Here is a 23,240-nt window from a genome sequence, read left to right on the forward strand (position 1 = left end):
ACCGTAGAGAAAAATTGCACACAATTGACAGAGGCCTTGAGTCTGGTTTCGTATGTAAAATGTTCCAACCAGTATTTGTGTGGAAAAGAGTTTATCCTTACTGCTGATCATCAACCACTAGTATCCATTTTCAATCCACAGAAGTGTATTCACTAACAGCAAAAGCACAAATGCAAAGATAGATTCTGTTCCTTGGGGGACACAATTACAAGATCAAATTCCAGAGGATGAATAATCATGGAAATACTGATTGATTGTTCCATTTACCTTTGGAAAAGTAAATTCCTGAAAAATTTACCAAAGAGGACACTTCTCTTGATGTATTCTCACTAATGCAAATCAAAAGTTTCCCTAGAACGGCAGAGATGATGCAAAGGGAAACCAGAAAATACTCCATACTGTCTCAGTGCTAGAATGTGCAACAGTAACTCCAGTTCCTCCATTTTTACCAGCATCGGAATGAACTTTCCCTTGATGGGATTGCTTTATGTAGGGCTTGAGAATTGTTGTACCATCCAAGCTGACAGCTAAAGTATTGGAGAAGCTACATGCTGGTCACCCAGCCATAAGCAAAATGAAAGCATTGGCTTGAAGTTTTGTCTGGTGGCGTGGGATATCTCAGCAGATCAAGCAGCTCGCCATGCACATTCTGGATGCCAACATGTCCAAAAGAAGCCAACAGTAGCAAATCTCCATCTCTGGGAATGGCCTGCATTGCCCTGGCAGACGATTTCTTAGTACTTCTTAGTAGTAGTTGATGCAGCCACAAAGTGGCCAGAAGTATTCCCAATGCCCTCCACTGCAGCCTTGCATACTGTTGATGTGCAGAGAAGCCTCTTCTCAAGAACTGATGTTCCAGAATATGTATTCAGTGACAATGGACCACAGTTTGTAGTAGAACAATTTCAAATTTCTGAAATACAATTCAATATCTTTCCTGTTATACCGTGCACTCACCTTATTAAGCAGCCTCAGGTGTAGCACCTTGTCTAAGGCTTTCTGAAAATCTAAATACACAACATCCACCAATTCTCCTTTGTCTAGTCTGCTTGAAATAATTCCTCAAAGAATTCCAACAGATTTAGCAGGCAAGAATCCTCCTGAAGGAAACCATGCTGACTTTGGCCTTCTTTATCCTATACCTCCAAGTACCCCAAGACCTCACCCTTAATTATGGACTCCAACATCTTCCCAACCACTGAATCAGGCTAACTGGCCTAGAATTTCCTTTCTTCTGCCTCCCCTTCTTCTAAAAGAGTGGTGTGACATTTGCAAATTTCCAGTCCTCCGCAACCATTCCAGAATCTAGTAATTCTTGAAAGATCCTAATTAATGCCTCCACAATCTCTTCAGCTACCTCTTTCAGAACCTGGGGTGGTCCAGGTGATATATCTACCTTTAGCCCTTTCAGCTTCCAAAGCAATTTCTCCTTAGTAACTGCAACTACATTCACTTCTGCCCCTGACACTCAACATCAGAAATAACATAGATATGTTCAGGTTAAACAACTGCAAATTGTTGAAAACTTGGCAAAAGAATAAATATTTAACTGAAATAACAGTTAAATAGAGCTAATATGGTTCAATGCATGTGAAATTGTTGCTGGGTAATCTTCAAATCTATAATGAACAATAATGATTGCATCTTCAGCACTATCTAGTGTCCATCGCCGTAGCAGTAGAGCTCCTACCAAGACCAAACCAGGAAAAGGTAGCATGAATCCATAAATGTTTCATGCCATGCTGTACAGTATACCCATGTTATTTAAACCATTATTGTTATAGATGGAATTTCCTAACAAATCTATACCTGTATGTGTAAAAACAGGTTGGGCACATTACATAAACCAAACTTTTTCAGGGCCGTACCTAATTAAACTGCCTGTAAGATATAGTTGGTAGATTGAGTTCATCAGCCTAGGAAGGCAGTCCATCTAAGAGAGGGAAAACTCTGATTTCAAACCTCCGCTGCCTTGCAGCCATACCCATTGATGGGAAAGGTTTCGGGAGTAAACCCTGAGGACAAATCCAGAGCTGGAGTCCCTAAGGCAGTCCGACGTTGTCTTCAACCTCGTTCTGGCAACTCCTGCACGACACTGGTGCCAAGCTGTATCGGCCCTTGTCCTTCCCTTGGACAACATCGGTGGCGTGGAGAGGGGAGACTTGCTGCATGGGCAACAGCCGGTCTTCCATTCCAACCTTGCCCAGGCCTGTGCCCTGGAGAAAACTTTCCAGGCATAGATCCATGGTCTCGCAAGACTAACGGATGCCATTCAAGATATAGTTGGTGCTCAAGTTACTGCTCCAAGCTTAATCATTAGAACATAGAAAACCTACAGCACAATACAGGCCCTTCGTCCCACAAAGCTGTGCTGAACATTTCCTTACCTGAGAAATTACCTAGGTTTACCCATAGCCCTCTATTTTTCTGAGCTCCATATACCTGTCCAGGAGTCTCTTAAAAGACCCTATCGTATCCACCTCCACCACTGTTGCCGGCAGCACTCACCATTCTCTGTGTAAAAATTATCCCTGATATCTGCACTGTACCTACTTCCAAGCACCTTAGCACTGTGCCCTCTCATGCTAGCCATTTCAGCCTGGGGAAAAAGCCTCTGACTACCCACACAATCAATGCCTCTCATCATCTTAAACACCTCTATCAGGTCACCTCTCATCCTCTGTCGCTCCAAGGAAAAAAGGCTGAGTTCACTCAACCTATTCTCATAAGGCAAGCTCCCCAATGCAGGCAACATCCTTGTAGATCTCCTCTGTAGCCTTTCTATGGTTTCCACATCCTTCCTATACTGAGACAACCAGAAATCAAATTCTTAGATTTTTTTCTTATTCACAATTCTTCTCACGGTAGTTGGTAGACTTTAGCCAGACAGTGGTGAATTCTTTGCTGCAGGCAGTTGAGAGGAAAATTGGATCAGCCATGATGAAATGGCAGAGCAAACTCGATGGACTAAATGTCCTATTTCTGATCCTATATCTTGTGGTCTTATGGACTTCTCTCATGAGAAGGCAGGCTATAGCAAGTACTCTTCATCTGTTCATGGTTTGTTACCAACAAGGGTAATTCTAATTATGTCAAGCCTTAGGAGGTCCTTCTCACCAACAGGACAGGTAATGATATCAACTACATCACAATGTGTGGCATCAATACTCTATTATTTTTGGATAAACATTCCTGCACAAAATATATTTCATTTCTGAGGATTTAAGAACTGTTTTTCAGTATATAAAGGGATAGAACAACTTTGAGAGATTTCTCACAATGTCCTCACAACCTTTTGCAGATCTAGGGGAAACCATTCCAATTCACTGGATGCAACCATCACGACAAAAGGGACTTACAAGGCCTCAACTCTTCTCTCTTTTGGACTGAATTTTCTGGGATTTCTGGAAAGGCCACTGAAGATGGTGAGATAAGTGGTGCGAAGAAATATTGGACATGTGTGTCATTTCCAAGTTTGTTGTCACTAACATCTATTTGTAAACTAATTAAATGTACACCTGCAACATGTACTGTAATTTTTCAAAGCTCAAGATACAATTAAGTGCATCACTTCAGTCTGGCTCAACAATGTGGGACACCAAATATGCTTCAAGTTACACAGCTACTGACACAGTACAAGTAACACAAGTTTAATTAGTCAAAAAGAGATTTTAAAAAAGCAAAAAAATGTAAGAAAAGAGAGGCAGAGAATGCAAAACACCTATTGGTTGGAAATGAAAGACAGGTGTGGAGGAGTTGTGAATACAACAAAAAGAGACAGAACAGAACAAGAGCATAGTTGAAAAAAGATACATCAAATGAATGATGTTTTGCATTCCAATAACAAGATCGCAACCTAAAGAAGTAAGAAAGAATACGATAATATTTTGATAGAAACAACATAAAAAGGTTTATGAAGCATTGGTGTAACCCACTGAAGAGCCAATATACTATATGGGAGCAAGTGGCTATCTCTCCTCAATAAATCCCAAGTTTTAGGCATTTGAGCAGCGCTGTGGGTCAGAGAGAAACCTAACAATTGCCAGAGTAGTTCCTGCAAGAATGAAGCTTCATTGAAAGAGGAAAGATTGATTGGTGTAGATTGAGAGAAAACTCCTGTTTGTAGGGAAGGACAGAGGTACATTAATGAGGTAGAGAGAAAGCAAGCAAGAGTGATTCTACTAGAGGAAAACTGACTTTTGGAAATGACAAAGATTGGGGACTTTGTGAGGTCAGTGTGGGTAAATTGAGACAACACAGGGATACAGCAAGTTAAAGGCACACCAAAATGAGAGAGCGGGAAAATATTCCTATGACGTAAGCAATATCAAAAGAGATACCTTTAAAGAAATGGAGAAAACTGGAGTCATCTATAATGGGGGAAATGCAGGAGGTAAGAGATTTTGTAGTAGCAGGAATCCAAGTGGATGAAATACCCTACAATTCATGATTACAAAATGGTATCTTGTAATGGGAGGATTCACAAAGGTAGAAGGGATTACTTTTTATCACGTGGATACATAGAGTGGAAGCAAAAGAGCCAGATAAATCACATGCAAAAACATAGTATTAATACACAAGAGGAATTCAGTCTCTTTGGGAAAGGTGAGGGTAGAAGAAGGTGAACTCTGGCACCAGTATTGATATAAGGAACAAATATTGTAGGGATTTAGCAAGCCAATCCTGCAAAACATACTAATGTCCAATTCATTATTAGTATCACAAAGATGAAATAATTGTTGTGCTCTGGCCTTTTAATATTTTCTTTAATCTATCAGTTTATTATTCAGAATTTCATTTGCATTTTCCTTTTGGCTTCTCACTGAATTGGATTTTCATTGCTGTTTTTGTCTGGCTGTTTTTCTTTCAAATAGAGATAAATTTAGCAAATTTTGTTCTTTTATTCTTTTACTCCTCCAATCATCATTTTCACAGAACCTATTTGGAGAAGACATACAAATAATCAAAAATCCCTGCCAATGCTGGATATCTAAAACGAAAATTGAAAATGTTGGAAATATTCATCAGGTCAGGCAGCATATGTGGGAAAAGAAATTGAGCCAATGTTTCAGGTCAGAGACTTGTCAGAACTGAAGACAAAAGAGGGAGATGTCTCTGATAGGGCAAAACTAGGGTGACCAATGACATAAGAAGAACATGTTCATGAGTGAACAGGAGCAGTTAAAGAGAGAAGACAAGATAAAAGAATGAGGCATTGTGAAACACAGAGTAAGAGGGCAGGCACAGTATGTCAAGCAAGGATGCCCTACAATCCCGGAGGGAAAAAGATGGGTAAAAAGATCTAGTGTATTTCCTTGGGTGTTCACAATGTAGACTCCTTTATGCTGGAGAATCCAAACACAAATTGGGTAATTGCTTCCATGATCCTGAGCTTTTCACTGCTTGTCACTTTAATTCCTCATCCCATTTCCACTCTGGTCTATCATCTGTAGCATCTTGTGCTGTCACAGAGACGCCAGTGCAAACCTGAGAAACAGCATTTCATTTTCTGTGTACTATGTTCTTCACACACACTGCTGATTATCTAGTTGCTTTAGCAGGACACACCATCATGATGGCTGGCTCCATTTAAAACTACGTAGGAGTGGTTAAAGGCAGCTTGCACCCATTAAAGGCAGGGGCACCAACCAAAGCAAGCTTTCTATAAGTAAATCTGAAAAGTAAACAATAAAGACTAGTACAAATGGAAGAAAAAGTATTTCAGGATTTTTGGACACTGTACTGGAAGCCCTCATTGAAGAGACAGAAAACAGGACATAAACTTGACCCTCTTACACAACTGAGGAAGGAGACTGCCCTAAAGCTCAATACCAGGAATAAAGTCCAAAAGAGAATAGCAATCCAACAACAATCTCTATTAATCCACAACCCAGTCAATGCCATGAATCTGCACTCAAGACTTCTAACAAGTTGTCTGACCACATATACAAACATCTTTGTCAATGTGGTGGCCTCTGCAATTCAAGCCACAAGTGTGCACTGAGGAGACTTTCAAACCTTTTATGGGTTCTTGGAATGCTCAAACAATTAGTTAACATCCTGTTTCATCAACCTCAAAATTTTAGAATCATTTAACAGCTAGATTTTTTTTCCCATGCAAGAGCTTAATAACCACTGCCTTAATAATATAAATTCTTCGACTAGCATTATTCCTACTCTATTCAAACAACTGATAATATGGATGCTGAGCTTCAAGAGACAAGACATCCTCCATCAGGCTTTCTGTCAAGCCACAAACTGTAATATAAAGGTTGATATAAAAACTCAGAAGTAAACCAAAAATAAGTGCTAAATTGAAATGTTATATTCATTTCAAATCTTTTCATTTGATCACATTTGTAAAAAGTTCTCTTCCTGTTGTACATTTTGACAAATATCAAGCAATGCTAACTGACCTTGAAATGGAACGTGACTGAAAATAGGCAGCACCCTACTTGCAGCTGTTTCATTTTCAATTAAATCAGAATCTAGTTGGAAGCACAAGACAGTGACATAGCAATAAAAGAATCCATTACATGCCACATCTACAGAGATTTGAAGGAGGGCAACAGACAGCCAGGTACTCTGAGTTAATCAACTCCTGCTACACTTCATAATCAAGGTCTGGAAACAGAACATAACAGTTGGTATATTCTCTCTATAGCAGATATACTACAGTTAAGGAGGATGCTATCAATCCACTGGAAGCCAGGCTGCCATCACTTTTCTGAACACACTGAAATATGGTCCAAAATGATGATGCAATCAGTAAATTCTTTAATGAACTGAATTAATGTAGCAGTCTTTCCTGAAAAGAACAGTGATTAGGCTTTGAATAAATGGCTGATAAACAGAGTAGAGAACAGTAAAGCACATGAGTAGGCCTTTCGGCCTACCATGTCTGTGCTGAACATGATGGCAAATTAAATTAAATCTGCCTGCACATCAGGATCCATATCAGGTTCATTATTACTGACATTATAGTACTGCGCAAGTCTCAGGTACATACAGTGCTATAAAAAGTATTCACCCCACCCCGTTGGAAGTTTTCATGTTTTACTGTTTTTCATCATTGAAATACAGTGGATTTAAATTGGCTTTTTGGACACCGATCAACAGAAAAGACTCTTCCATGTCAAAGTGAAGCCAAATGTCTGCATATTGGTCTAAATTTATTACAATTATTAAACACAAAATAATTAATTGCATAATTTCTTACCCCCTTCAAGTCAGTATTTAGTAAATGCACCTTTAGTAGCAATTACAGCCTTGAGCCTGTGTGGATAGGTCTCTATCAACTTTGTACATCTGGCCACTGCAATTTTTCCCCATTATTCTTCACAAAACTGCTCAAGCTCTGTCAGATTGCATAGGGATCATGACTTAACAGCCACAAATTCTCTATTGGATTGAGGTCTGGACTCTGACATGGCAGGACATTAACTTTGTTGTTTTTAAGCCATTCCTGTATGGCTTTGGCTTTATGCTTGGGGTCATTGTCTTTCTGGAAAACAAACCTTCTCCCAAGTTGCAGCTGTCTTGCAGACTACATCAGGTTTTCCTCCAGGATTTTGCTGATTTTGCTGCATTCATTTTACCCTCTACCTTCACAAGCCTTCCAGGGTCTACTGCAGTGAAACATCCCCACAGAATGATGCAGCCACCACCATGCTTCATGGTAGGGATGATGTGTTTTTGATGATGTGCGGTGTTTGGCTAATGCCAAACATAGTGCTTACGCTGATGGCCAAAATGCTCAATTTTAGTTTCATCAGACCATAGAACTTTCTTTTAGTCACTTCCCCACCACGCCTGGCACTCCTCCTCTGCCAATTGTCCCACACCCCTCCTGCAGTGCTCTACCTCACCATTCCCTACATCCTTTGTTCCCACCAGATTCAGAAAGTCGCTCACTGCTCCACATTAACAAATGCAAAAGTCTTAGGCACCCTAGCTATAAATATGTGCCCAAGACTTTTGAACAACACTGTACGGCATGAAATTTGTTTTTTTTTTGTGACAACAATACAGTACATATAAGTCATAAAATAACTAAATAGCACAAAAGATGAATTATGGATAACAAAGGTCAATTAGCATTGCTATTTTGGTTTTTCAACATAACTAGTTTTGATTTCAGCCTAAAAGCTTCGAAAGACGGAGGGATTCAAGTAAAACAAATTCAGGAAACTACTAAAGTTTGGAGAGGATATTTCATAAATGGAAACATGTCACCACATGAGAGGCAAGAGGGATATCAATGGAGATCATAAACACACAGTAAATCAGAAATAAAGTTTTCAGAGCTCACAGACGTAGAAAAGGATGAGGACACAGAATAGTTTCAAAACCAGTGAGGGAGCTTTAAGTTCAACATATTGCAGCTAATTTAGATCAGCCCACTTTTTCTTTAATTAAAACACATGAACCACCAGGTTTGGTAGGCAAGATTTAGTTTAAAGCTTCATTCAAAGGGCAAAACTGTGATCATTGCAGCACTGGTATAGAGTGCCTGTGTAGGTGTATCTGCTACAAGGAAGTAGTCTGTATGGTTCAGTAGTATGTTGTACAGTTCTTAACATTATACAAGAGAGAGCTCACACTTACTTATTCCTTTCCATCACTCACAATTCAGAGCTTATTTACTTTAAACTAAAATGTTGAACAAAGCTATCATCAATACATTCTGTATAGAATTTGTTTCAATGAAATTAGGTCTCATTAATTACAGGGAGAGACTATCCAACCTACTTCTGATGAATGAATGAACCCTTTCACTTAACGAATAACCTCTTAATAAACTATCATATATTGTGAAAAATATTTTAGAGAGCTCCATTGACTTCAGATAGGGAGCTGTTCTACTGAAATAGATTTTTTAATTAAAATGCTGATGGCATAGGCAGATCTGAATGACCCATTGATGTCATGGACACAAGGACACACTGGTGTTCTACTTCCTGCCTCTAGCACAAATACTGTGTATGCAATATGCCTCTCCAGATCTAAAGCCTATAAAAATTAAGGGATTATGCATTCCGCATATTTTAAGTTTTCGGACAATGACCTGGTTTTATTTCCAATATATTATACAGGAGAAACTGCTGAGACAGACACTAATAGGCATGTGCATTCTTGGGAGTGTGCTGGATGCAATGGAACCAATAACACTTGGAGATGCTGAAAAGGAAATTGTATCTACAACAAGGAGCAGTTAAAAAAATGAAGATGTTGGTAAAAGAAGGTGGAAAGGAGACAAATGGTTTACCACCTAATCCTGAGTATTAGTTTTTGTTTTAAAACTGATCAATAGATAGTTTGCTTGTCTCTGTTTAGAGGACTTCATGTGGCTTTACCAACAGGAGGAATGACTTTTAATCCTCCATTTATAAAGCCACTGTTGAATAAAGTGGCTTTTTGTAAGATGCAGGTTAAAGCACCATCTACTGGTGTTTTCTTAGTTCATTCACATTGTCGTTCTTTCCAGAATGCTTGAATAAATTACATCTATAATTTTTTTTACTCTAAAATATTCCAAATTTCCTTCAATGCCAGAGGGAACGATAACACCACAATCAGGACCTTCACATGCTGACTTGTGACAGCTAAAAGGAGAAAACAGATATTAAGCTGGAGAATGGGAGAAGTTTCCTTTGTTAGGTTAAATTATTGAGTTCCTTTCTTTACAGTCTCAGAATACAAGGACATCTCTTTAGAACAGAATGAGGAGAAATTTCTTTAGCCAGAGGGTGGTGAATCTGTGGAGTTCATTGTCACAAACTGCTGTGGAAGCCAACTCATTGGGTATATTTAAAGCAGAGGTTGATAGATTCTTGATTAGTAAGGGTTACAGGAGGAGGCAGTTGAAAGGGATAATAAATCAGTCATGATCAAATAGCAGAGCAGACTCAATAGGCCAAATGGCCTAATTCTGACCCTATGTCTTCTAGTCTTCACATGGTGGTAAGTGCCCCCATTTTAAAAAAAAGTCCTTTGATGGTGAGAAAAGCTCTCCAGTTTTCCTGTGGGAGGAGAGTTACAGCAGATGCACCACAACTGAAAGTATCACTGTGCTGTTACAACATCAGATATCCACCCACAAGACACAAGCAACCAATCTGAAAGGCAATCCCTTTACAGAATATCTAACAACTGCAGTGGAATATAGCAATCAAAATACTGTTGACTCCTTTGACCTTAAATGGCACAACCTCATACTGTTGCTCCTGCATTACATTTAGGTCAGCACTGCTCTTTTAATATACCGACTTCTTCAAATTAGTGCCCATGAGTAACCTTAATTCTGCAGGACAATGGACAACACCTTCATAAACAAACTATATGGCTTCGTTATTTTGGTACTCGGGAACAAATCACATTTCTAGAAAAGGCTACACTTTAAGGATTTATACTTATGGAAAATAGCTCTTACCTTGAAACTCCAGGGGACATTGAAAATGCAGATTAAGATGCGGAGGGACACTGTCCTGCAAAGGGGAACGGAGGGAATGGGGAAGGAGATTTAAAAAAAAGCTTTAAAAATAATCTTCTTTAGACCACTTATTAAAATAAAACAGATCTACAAGAATCAAGTCATCACATGCTTTGCAGATAACCAGAATTAGCAAATCTGCTTCTGCCGATAAGCAACCTTTTCTCTTCAATCCTGTTTGTCAGAGGCACTTAAAAACAAGTTAGGCATCATTTTGACCAACAAGCAGCATCTTCACCTACCTATGCTGCTGAGTGCAACTGGAGTGTTGAGCTGTTTCTGTACTGTATATAGCACCTAATCCTGCATCACAGCCCTCGTCAGCACAGTAATTACATTACACAGACTGCTTCTTTTAGCTGTACTGTGGCCTCGCTATTGGACTGCACATCAGCAGCAGTGCATAGTCATAACATCATTTTGCTTTATCTTTCAGCTACAAAGCTCGTATACCCCCAGAACAAAGAATCAACTTTTCAGCAAATTGCCTGCATGAGATACTAATAGCAACTATTAATTCCTCCTACCACTTCTGATTTCCCAACATATGGAAAAGTACCCGTGCGTAAAGTAGTATGATCACAAATGACAGCAAATGCTGGAATATGGAGTGAGAAACAAACTGCCGGATGAACTCATTGGGTCAAAGGGATGGTAAACATTGTGTCACAACCCTGCATCAGGACCTATCTCTCTGCCCCAACTGATGCTGCTTGACCCACTAAATTCCTCCAGCAATTTTGTTTTATGGCACTAAACAACTCCACTGGATTTGTTAACAATTTCCTTGTAGCTGTGACCTCGAGTATAGGACTGCACACAAAAGCATATATTTTCAAACATATCAACCTCATTGGGACTCTATAATTCTAAATGCCATTTTTGGATTATTGGTTTCCTGATTAAAATGCTCCAGCCTGTTCAATCATTCTTGAGTAATTAGCTTCAAGAAAATAATCTACTTTATCAAAAATGTGACAAATTAGAGTTGGAAAAAAATCCCATGAATTATCTATGGTGTGACAATTTGCAGTAGTTACACAGCAGAATGTACTTAAAGTTTACTCAAAATCCTGCTAAACTTTGCTGGAAAAGTACAAAGATACCAGGACATCTGTGACTCTTCCTCAGAAGCGGAGTTAGGAAATCTTCGATTTTTTTTAAACGAACACTATCTGCAGTACCTCTAATCTTTTTGTAAAAGGGAGATTGTTACATTCCCATTATCTCAGGTGTTTTATGTGTTTAAAAAGATAACTTCCACGTGCTTAAAATAAGGTTGTTGCTTTGAAATTAGATTTTAATTGAAGTGAATCTGAGTACATTTTTCTAATTTTTATGGACTTTGAAGGCCTTTCTTTAATCCAAAGGTGGCACATGGAGTGTCTTAATGATGTCCCAACTTCAATGATACCAACTTGTATAGAAAAAAACACCATACTGACACCATATCAACAGGGTTGCGGAGAACATTTCTTCAAAATGAATTACATATTCTTAGAAATAGTTTCAAACCATATTCTCTTCCCTTCCCCTTACTAGCACAGAAGGATGAATTCTGTTCAAATCTGATGAAAGGGTGGATGGACTACACCATCCCAAGCCATTCTGAAAATACAGAATCTACAACACACTTGGTAGCAGTGGGCATGAACAATGGATACAACTTAATCTCTGGTGACATAATTAAAGCCACTACAGGATCTTAAAGAAATGTTTTAATATAACCATATGGTACTAAAAATGTTGAATGTCTTCCTTGTTAATAGATATCTTGGACAAATTGGCTTGGATGTGTGTAGCACTGGTAAAAGTAAAGACAGGGCTATGAGGAAATTTAAAGAATAAATATCGAACAAACACCTGGATAAGATGCCATATATATACACATTCATAAAACTTTAATTTAAAGATACTCTTATGCTCCAACAGTAAACATTCTTCTAGTTGCCACTAAATTTCTTTCCTAGTCTTTAACCTCTGTCTAGACAGTGAGCTCATAGATACACAATGCAAAACTTAATGAATTTTTACTTTCCTCTCAATAATCTACAAGCTGCTTGAAACTCAAGCTTAGTTTTTTTTAAATTCAATCATTATTTCCTGAAACTGCTCATCTTCATTCTGTCCCTCTTACATGGTTGTTGTTCCACTGCAGAAGGGGCTAATCCCTCCACCTTATACTATATATAATTACAATACCCAAATTTAGAAAGAATAATGAGACAGATTAACTAAGAACTTTGAGTTTGTCTAACATTGGCAGTGATAATTCCTCACTAATATTTTAAAAGGATGCCTCAGCAGACATGAGTCAGCATACTTTTATAAAGGCATTACTATTAACAATTCCACTGGGAGCTAACTAAATCAGTGAATGAATACATCCAGTAGGCATATTTTTTCCTTGGATTTCAGACAACTTTGAACACATTTCCATATGCAAAGCTTTTATGGCTCATTAAATTGAAGGCAAAGAAACTAGGTGAACTGAAACCCTACTGGGCTGAAAATTGGCTTGGCAATAGAAAACAGAAGGTAATGATGAAAAGAAGCTGTGCCTGAGAAGAAATTCAGCTATGACCACTGAGATGACTCTGGGATTCAGCTTGTCACACTAATACAGTATGCAGAATGGTAAAACCAAGCTTCTTCTCATGTAGCATAGAAAAAGACTTGTCTACGCCAGTGTTCAGATTCACTTTAAGGCTCATCATACCCTACAATTACCCTAATCAATTTATTCTATTCTCTCCTCTCTCAAGTACTTTTCCAGCTACTTTTACAATGCAAAAAATAACCACAAGGCATTAGATACCACATTGTAATTATTCTGTAGGTAAAAAATTTCTTCTGCTTCTCTAACTGGATTTATTAGTAATATTTCCCCCCTAAATTCAGATTCTCTGTAACTTGGAAATTCTCCACTATATTCTGAAAATGATGTAAATACAGTAGATTATATGCTCCAGTAAACATGAACAGATTTAAAATTATCTAGGCCAACTGAGTGGATGTGCTAAGGAATAGGTAAATCAAATTGATTTAAATGTGAAAGGGTATTTCAAAGCATCCAATCAAGCAAACCAGTGCACAAGGCCAATCATGCTGTTATTTGGATCTGTGGTGGAACTGACTGACCAAATCCAGGTTCATTTAATTATCCTTAGGTATTGAGCAAAACTATAACATTGAATATTGGACATTCTATCTTCAAAAATAATATTGGTGCAAAAAGATCTGATAGAAAGCAATGTATGCTTTAAAACTCCAAGACCGCGTATAAGAGCTGAATAGCCTGAGGATTTAAGAATAGATAATGTTGATAAACTATAAGCAGAGATCCAAACAGTAATTTGCTGATTCTGAAGATGAGAAAGTAGGTGTGGAGAGCAAAAGTACTGAAGATTGTTAACACATAAATACCCATAAAAGTAACCTGCCTTTATAAGAATCACTTTAAAGTATGGGTACATGTAGAAATCAATACATTATGGAAATCCACTCGCATCTCTACTTTCATGGCCAGTGTGAAAATATCACCTTTGGAATACAACTCAATTTCAAGTAACATTATACCAAATGATTGATTAGCTAATGGGGTTAGGGAAATGCTTCACAGTGCTAGTAAGCCAACAGTTCCCAGATTAAACTGTGGGGTGGGGTGAACCATCATCACACCATGCTGTGTGAAACAAACAAATGAAGCCTGGAAATCATGAACACCTTATAAAAATTCATTCCACATTTTCTATTTCATCAGAAGGGGCAACCACAGGTTAAAAAGGAGAGTTTAGAATACTAATGCTAGCATATGAGAGGTTAAATTGAGAACAGGAAGGGAGTAAAAATCTTTGCGTTATGACTCTGTCGCAATGTACAGACATGTGAATTTTTAAGTCTAATGACTTGTAGAAAGCAGCTGTCCCATAGCCTGTCGATCATGGCTTTCATGCTGTGGTACTGTTTGCCAGACAGAAGCAGCTGAAACAGTTCATGGTTGGGGTGACTGGTGTCCTCGATGAGCTTCCAGGCCTTATTTATGCACCTGCTGCTGTAAACATCCTCAATTGAGGGAAGTTTCACAATCACAAATGGGCTGTCTGTACCATTCTCTGCAGTGCCCAGCGATCAAGGTTGGTACAGTTCTCATACCAGGCAGTGATACAGCCAGTCAGGATGCTCTCATTGGTGCCCCTGTAGAAAGTTTAGAGGATTTGGGGGTTCATGCCGAATGTCTTCAGTTGCCTGAGGTGGAAGAGTTTTTTTTTGTCACAAAGCCAGTGTGTACAATCCAGGTGAGATAATCGGTGGTGTGTGTACCAAGAAACTTGAAGCTACTCACCCTCTCAACTGCAGGCACACTAATATTGATTGGAGTGAGCCTGTCTCCATTCCTCCTGTAATCCACGATCAACACTTTTGTTTTTTGGACATGGAGGGAGAGGTTGTTATCTTGGCTCCACTGTGTCAAGAGTGTTAACCTCTCCTCTGTAGGCTGTCTCACCACTGCTAGAAATAAGGCCGATCAATGTCACAAACACCAGTGAATATTAAAGGGAAACAGGAGTTTCAGTGAGTAAAAGCCGTGAGATAGACTCCTGATGTCTTCAAATGGCATCTGATTCGAAGATGAAGTGGGAAAATCTTAAAAGGTTTATTTAAGGTAGGTAAACCAGAAAGTAGTCTAACAGCAGTTAAATATTTAGTTGAGTTGATATAGTAAGTAGAGGCATCAGACCTGAAGACCACACATCCTGTTTTACATTGGTTTCCTAGGACAATTACAGGCATAGGAAATAGTATCAGCTGGAGAAGGTGAAGCTTCAGCATTTGTAAAATACACACCAGCTCTGTTATGGGATCCATCTGGGAGATTGAGGGTTGGGGGATCATGGGGGCTAGTAATCATGTAATGGAAAAGATTGCAGGAAGGAGCAAAAGGCCTCTGCCAGGCAGATGAAAACAGGCACTTACTTCAGCAGACTTGAGGGTATCCAGCACACCAACCAGTATTTAATTCTGAGCACTGATAGGAAAAGAGATCCCCTTGTGAGTGCACTCTCAGCAAGCCTGCAGATCCATGGCAGCTCAGCTGCCCAGGGAGGAAGGAAGGAGAATTAAGGGGTGAAGAGATGTAGGAGGTTAGGGTAGTTAGTGGCATAGGTTGGCGCTCCATCCCTAGAGTTCTGATAAAGAGTCATCAAGCTGAAACACAGACTCCTCCTCTTTCTCTCAGCACAGTTGCTGCCTCTAATATTGAATGCCTTGAATATCTTCTATTTTCATTTCAGATATTAAGCATCAGCAGTTTCTTTTTGTGTTTTGTAAATCTTATTCAGTCTGCAAGGGAGTTTTACTGTGTCCTTCATCCAGCTATCTTCTGCTAATTTATAAATGGCTTTCTCTCCAGTACAGAGTCTGGAGTGGGGATGGCTGATAACGGCTTATACTGTTGATTACCACTTATATTTCCCTACATAATAAACCCATGATAAGATTTGACCAAAGTAAATGTTCACATGTTACGTCTGCCCAGCCATCACCACCTTTAACACAAGACCGCTGATTTACCTCCCCTTACACCCCAAATGCACAATATTGCAGATTTTGGAAATCTGTGATTAAACACAGAAACTGCTAAAAATGCTCAGCATTTGTGGAGAGAGAAATGGGTCATAGGCCTCTCACAATCATTGTCTAAAGTGAGAAATAAAACAAATGTTAAACTGCAGTGATACAGAGAGGGGTGAAGAAAGAGAAAAGGATTATGAAAGGGCTACAGGAGTACCAATGACACAACTGCTGAAAGTTGGCAGTGGTACAAATGGAAAATAACAAAGGATATCTGAAATTACCAGAAAAGGGAAGAGAGCCACAATTTGCTATGATCAACTCTTCCACCTCCAGCAGCACCCTCACCGTTAATTACAGCACCTTCCCACAAATCCACAGATGCAGCATGGGACTTCAACTTGCCAATCAGAAACTCAACCCCCCTCCCCACACACACACCCCACCACTTCTGGGTAAAAGAGCAATTTACTTGGATCTCTTTCAGGTTAATTTATTAGGCTGCACTTGAAGGACACAATGGTCTCCTATGCATTCGCATGAAGTTAACCAAACATTGGATGGAAGCCTTGCAGGTGTTTCTGTTCAGTCTGGAAGGGTGATATTCTTCAATTACCCTTTACTTTGAATCTATACCTTACTCTGATGTTTGTGTCTTTTTACAAATACAGTATTCCAATTAAGCCAAACATGAACTAGGAGGTAAAGCATCTTATTTTTCTGATTGGCATATTATAGAATTCTGAATTTAATTCAACTATTTCTCCACTCCAGCCTTGTATCTCTTATTTTCAGTATTCAAGTTTAAAAAAAAATTCTTCTCCAATATCCTGGTATTTCAGAGCTCATTCATCCCCTCCCACTTACTCTTCCTGACATCTCATGTGCTCACTTGCTTTTACATCATCTTTCAGCAGGAACCACCACCTCATCAATCACCTTCATCATCGCCTTAAAAATTTCAATCAAGTTTGTAAGACATGACCTGCTCCACACAAAGACATGCTAACTGTCTACTTGTGCCATGCTTTTCCAATGCATGCAAGTTCTATCCCTATGAATCCTTTCCAATAGCTTCCTTACCACTGATGTGAGCCTTGGTGGCCTATAAATTCCTGGATTATTTCTATTTCCCTTCTTGAATAAAGGGACGATATTGGCATTTCTTTAGTACTCCAAGATCTTGTCTGTTGTTTGTACTAATATAAAGATCTTCATCAAGACCCCAGCAATTTCATCTTTTGCATATTCTATCACACTCTGAGGAGTCACCATCTTAATGCTCTTCAAGAATCCTAGCACCACCTCCTTTTTCTCAAAATGCCTTAGCATGCTGCATGCCTCCTGATTTCGCTAACCTCCATGCTCTTCTTCTTGGTGAATATTGATGCAAAGTACTTGTTTAGTACCTTATCCACATCATCAGACACCAAACATACACTCTCTCCCTGATTTGTTCAACTTCAACAACCTTTATGAAGCCTAACATCAACCAGGACAAAGCACTCCATGCAGCCCTTAGTGCAGTTAGAGCTCTCTGGGTGATTATCACAGATTGAGATGGACTTTTACTGATCAAATTCTAATCCTGTTAATTATCAATGTTCAACAATGGACAACCAGAGATAAGGTTGAAAGTGACTGTAATTTCCTTACTGCTAGCTCATCTTTACATCCATTCTGATTACACACTCAAAGAAAACTCAATGGAAGAATCTGTTATGTATCTTAACTATTTACTTTCTCTACCAACTGTGTACCAGCTTCAAATTATACTGCACTAATTTAAAATCAACTCCTAAAATGCTGGGAACACTTAGCAAATCAAGTAGCATCTGTGGAACGAGAAACTTAACAGTTCACATCTGTGTACCTTCAAAGGCCCTGGACTGAAATGTTAACTGTTTCTCTTTCCACAGCTACCACCTAACCTGTTGAAATTTTCCATCTCAGCTTTCAAATTTACCATCTGGAAGGACATGGCAAGCAGAACCTTCACCAACTCCAATCATTGTTGCTGGATCTAAACACCAGAATATTTTCACCGCAGTGGTTTAAGAATTTAAATTATCAATGTTACTTGCTACATTCTTGAAATCGATCCAAAATAGTTCAATCATTATCCCTTTAAACGGGAATTAGAGGTATGCCATTAGTGGCCTTGTTTTCCAAAGACCTCAACATCTCATGAATGAATAAAATAAAAAGTATACTGTACTCGTAATGAAATCATGCAATAAAGATCAATAAAAATTAGGAACACCTGCATGTGAGATTAAGGCAATGATTAATAATTAAGAGTTAAGATGGAAAGCCTCAACAGGTCAGGTGGCATCTGTCAAAGAAGAATAGTTAACATTTCACTGGAAATTTCAGGTCCAGAGCCTTTGAAGGGAGTACTCCCATAGAGTATTGAATCAGTGAAATTCTGTCTAGGGAAGCAGTAGAGTCTACCTCTATAAATATATTTAAGACACAGATAGATTTTTACATAACAGGGATTATTAAGGATTATGGAGGAAAAAAGCTGGAAGGTGGAACTGATTAGCTATGATTTTATAGAATGGCAGAGCAGGTTCAACAGGTCGAATGGGCTACTCCTGCTCCTATTTCATATGTTCGATTGCAGATGTGAACTGGTAACAGTTTGGCTTTCCACAGATGCTACTTAACCTTTCAAGTGCTCATAGTCCTTTCGCTTTCTATTTTGGACTTCCAGCATCTAACATTTTACTTTCATTAAGAGTTAAGTGGATCTGTTAAATGATGAGAACTGAGTAAGTTTAATCAGCCGGTTGCTGATAAGTCTCAACCAGCCCTCATTAGTGTCTGAGTGAAGTCAGTGCTTGCTCTGATGAATCATCTATTCCTGTATTCATTACTGATGAGATTTTTACAGGATGCTGAGTCAAGGTGAGATAAATTTTGACTAGTGAATTTTCAGTCAGCCTCCAGTAGACAATGAAACACAATTGGAACTTCAGTGTGCTTTCACAAATACAAGAAAATCTGCAGATGTTGGAAATCCCAAGCCACACACACAAAATGCCAGAGGAATTCAGCAGGCCAGTCATCTATGGAAAAGAGTAAACAGTTGATCCTTTCGCCAAGACCTTTCATCAGAACTTCACCTTTTTCTTGTGATCAGAATACTTTCAAACACCCAAAAGTACTGTATCATAATGACATAAGATTTGTGAACTGTGGAGACAACTTGAAGTCAAAATCTACATAACAGAAACAATGTAAATATTATTCACAATATACTCTGCAAAGAGCATTAACAAAATGGAGTGGTGCTATGTCTGGTTGCTGGACAAATCAAAACTGTGGTCACCAGCTTGCCTAGACATTAAAACTTCCGACCAAGATTGTGTGCTCACCATTTAAAACTAAATAAAACTAGAAGGCTGAAATTGCACAGAAACTGAAACAGGTGCAGTAAAACAATGATAATCTGACATCCGGTTGTTAGTTAGGAAGCTGTAGCATTCCAACATCTGGCTCACTCATTAATGAGGGAGCACAGCTTGTAAGCAGGATGTGTGGGCAGAACCAGAGTTCAGAGTGTGGGTCCGGTGTGTGACCAGAGCCAGTCTGGAACACCAGGGGACAGAAACATGAATGGATGGGTAGGTTTGCCACTGGAGCCAGGGTCAAGGGTGGTTTTATATTCCCCAACCCCCTTTAACTCAGCAGCTTTATTGGAAAAATGTACTATCCTACCAAGTAATGTAAAATAAACAAAAAGTGTGTTTGGGTACTAGAAGGAATAATATCCATCTGGAAAATCCATTACCAAAGATGCTACATTTCTGAAGTTTTATTGTAGTCAACAGAAACCATCTAAAGTGACTTCATCAGAATAGACTACTGCACAATGTAACAAGCAATTCAACTTGTCCTGCATGTCCAATGTCACCCTCAGATTTACTATAGAGTTATCACATGACAACGTTCTGAGTAGATGCTGTGCATGTGTGTATTTACAGAGCGAGTGCAAAGATTAGACATTCATATTTTGGTCTATGCTCTTTTATCAGACCACATGCATGGATTATCAAAGTTACTCCAGATTTGAACAATTCAGCTGTGCCCACCATATTCTTGCAGCTGTAACAGCCAAAAGGAAGCTGCTGGGCCACAAGGGACTTCTCAAACATCTGGCTTCTCATTCCTGTCAGGGGTCCAAAAATAACAGATAAGTACTCTACAATAAAAGATACACTGCGCACCAAGTATAGGAGATCAATATGAGGGGGTCTCAAACAAACACTTAGGCATCTGCCTCGGATATGTTCCCAAGAATCTCTCACTTCTTCATGGAGTGTTATGCTACATAGGAGAACAAAGAGAAGGAAGGAGGTAGTGATCAAGTCAAGTCAAGTCACTTTTTATTGTCGTTTCGACCACAACTGCTAGTACAGTACACAGTAAAAACGAGACAATGTTTTTCAGGACCATGGTGCTACATGAACAATACAAAAACTACACTGAACTACATAAACCAACACAAAAACTACACTGAACTACATAAACCAACACAAAAACTACACTAGACTACAGACCTACCCAGGACTGCATGAAGTACACAGAACAGTGCAAGCATTACAATAAATAATAAACAAGACAATAGGCATATTGATAAGAGGTCTTTTCTGAAAGTGCTACAAGAGACCAAATAATCACTCTTCAACACATCAAACAAGCTGTTTGTATGTGTTGATTTGACCACAGCATCTGCAGTGTACTTTGTGTTAAATAATCACTCTTCACTTCCATTAGGAGGCCTCAGATGCATGACAATGAAATGATCTGAATGCATACTGTAGACGGTAGAGATCCAGAACAACACACACAAAATGCTGGAGTAAGTCAGCAGATCAGGCAGCATCCATGGAGGGAAATGGACAGCCGATGTTTCAGGCTGAGACCCTTCATCAAAACTGAATGAATCAGAATCTGGACAGCACTCTGCCCTGAGTGATTTGTGGCAGGTAATGTTCCAATCCCAAGTGCTGGGCACTAATAACTCCAAGAACAGAATCAAATTAGCATCTCTCGATTACTTACAATCGTACAGGTATGTATTATATTTGGCAAATACTCTGAAAATGTATGTAAAACACTAAGACACCAGGCTTATTCACAGTACTTGGAAAAATACAACCTTTACTGACTAGAAGCAGAAAAGGGCTGCAATGGCATGGTACACCTAAGAATTCAACCCCAAGTTATATATCATTCTGAATTTTCATTTCTCCCTGCCATTGAGATGAAACCTGAAAACCTGCTGTCCAGAGTTATGCTATATATTTGCTGATCATTCTCTTCCCCATCCTTTGGAGTAGAATCAATGTGCAAGTTTGTCTTCTAAAGAAATGGCACTTGGGTACCTTTATCCTTTACGCCGACTGCATGCCATTCATATCATTGACTTAACACAAGTGGATCCCACATCTAACCAATCCACATGGATTCTTACCAAAATTTAACCCTTTGCAGTTCACTACCAATAAACTACAACACATAATGCCAGTATCTGATTATGGTAATGGTCTGAGCACAAATTTTATCTCATACAGGATTAAACATAAACCATGTTTTCCAGCACCATCCAATTTCTCTTTCAACTGCCTGGGTAGGATATACGATTTGCCTTTAAATCAGTGATTATCTTGGAGTCCCAGAGATTCATGAGAAGGAAGAAGTTGTTTCATCTCCTCTTTGGAGATCAAAATGGTATAAAATTCAGAGAAAGCAGTACAGACATGAAATACCACTTTAAATTTATATAGATATATTCCATAGGTTAATTCAGCATTTTTTCTTATTTAATGAATTTATTTCTTAAGGTAGCCTTTTATGGTCTGTAGTGAATGTATTTACAAGGCACACATTTTTCCAAGAGATTTAAGAAGAAAGCCTACATTGCTCTGTTCAAACATATTTATTATCAATGGAACAAATAAAACAAAAAAAACTTGCATTTATCTGGAGGTACCTTTAACACTGCAAACTCTACCCAAGTTGCTTCATAGGTCTGATATCAAACAAGTTTGCTTAGTCCACTGAGTATATCATAGAAAGAGATAAATAAGGAGATCAAAAGATATCAAATTAATGTAGAAAATTGGCAGTGAGATAAAAGATTAGTCATGGTATTATTAAGATCATAAGATATAGGAGCAGAATTAGGCCATTTGGCCCATCAAGTCTGCTGCACTGGTGGAGTAGGAGAGACAGACTAAATGGTTTACCCATACTTCAAGTTCTTATGTCTGTAAACTTTGACACCTGAAGAAATTTTAGAATAGTTAACTAAAAATCTACTGATATTAATACAATTTATGAAAAGACTTAAAAGCAGAAAAGTAGGTTTAGTAAAGAAATTCCAGAGCTCAGGACCAAGGCAGCTGAAGTTGTGGTATCAAACAAATTGATTAAAATTGGGGATATTGTCAATATTATTTAACATTAGATAAATTTTGATGAAATCCACTTAAATTCTGTAACTTTAATTTTGTTTAAACTTTACTACATTAATTATATTTTTGTTGTGGCTTGGATACCAATAATAAATTAAGTACTTTGAGTAGACTGACATTTGCAGTACAGTATAAAGGAGAAGTGCAAAATCCAAGTGGAATTCTCTGCAGAAGAGAGGCCAGGTTTCTTTAGACTTAAAAACCAAGGTTACAAGGAATAGGCAGGGAAGTGGTGTTGAGGCAAAAATCAGATTGATCACAATCTCACTGACTGTAGGGAGTATTTGGCCTAGTCAGCTCCAGTTACCTATGCTAGAACAAAAGCTTCTGTGCAAATTTATGCCACTGACTGCATGTTGTAATAGAGACCCCAATCTGATTAACAGCATGTATGGAATGCACAGAATCATGTCAGAGAATCTAGGCGGTTTCTCAGAATTGCACGCCAAGCTAAGACATATACTGACAAGGCAAACCCTCAAACTCACCCATTTAATATGACTATTTAATTGGACACTAATGGACCAAGTAGTTTAGTATCATTGGAAACACTGCAGTAACGGAACAGTAACAGCTTTTTCCAGCTATAAACAAGAAATAAAAGGCACTGAAATAGACATTATTATACCCATACATACAATATCTTTTCATATGTAATAATACAAAATGTGATCCATGACTCACTT

At 38.6% G+C, this 23,240-nt stretch overlaps 1 protein-coding gene and 1 long non-coding RNA gene across 6 annotated transcripts in view; one reads left to right on the forward strand and one right to left on the reverse strand.

The window, feature by feature from the left end:
- The window catches only part of aifm3 (AIF family member 3), a 254,504-nt gene extending 245,064 nt beyond the window's left edge, over positions 1-9,440 (forward strand). For all 4 annotated transcript variants that reach the window (XM_073065336.1, XM_073065339.1, XM_073065338.1 and 1 more), the window contains 2 exons: positions 3,302-3,425; positions 9,096-9,440. In XM_073065336.1, coding sequence (XP_072921437.1) covers positions 3,302-3,425; positions 9,096-9,218 — 247 coding nt within the window. In that variant the 3' untranslated portion in view covers positions 9,219-9,440. The remainder of the gene's footprint in view (positions 1-3,301; positions 3,426-9,095) is intronic.
- The window catches only part of LOC140738224 (uncharacterized), a 203,174-nt gene that overhangs the window by 138,136 nt on the left and 41,798 nt on the right, over positions 1-23,240 (reverse strand). For both annotated transcript variants that reach the window (XR_012101337.1, XR_012101336.1), the window contains exon 2: positions 10,433-10,487. This is a non-coding gene — a long non-coding RNA (uncharacterized lncRNA). The remainder of the gene's footprint in view (positions 1-10,432; positions 10,488-23,240) is intronic.

Source organism: Hemitrygon akajei, chromosome 14, assembly GCF_048418815.1.
Source record: "Hemitrygon akajei chromosome 14, sHemAka1.3, whole genome shotgun sequence".
Taxonomy (NCBI): domain Eukaryota; kingdom Metazoa; phylum Chordata; class Chondrichthyes; order Myliobatiformes; family Dasyatidae; genus Hemitrygon; species Hemitrygon akajei.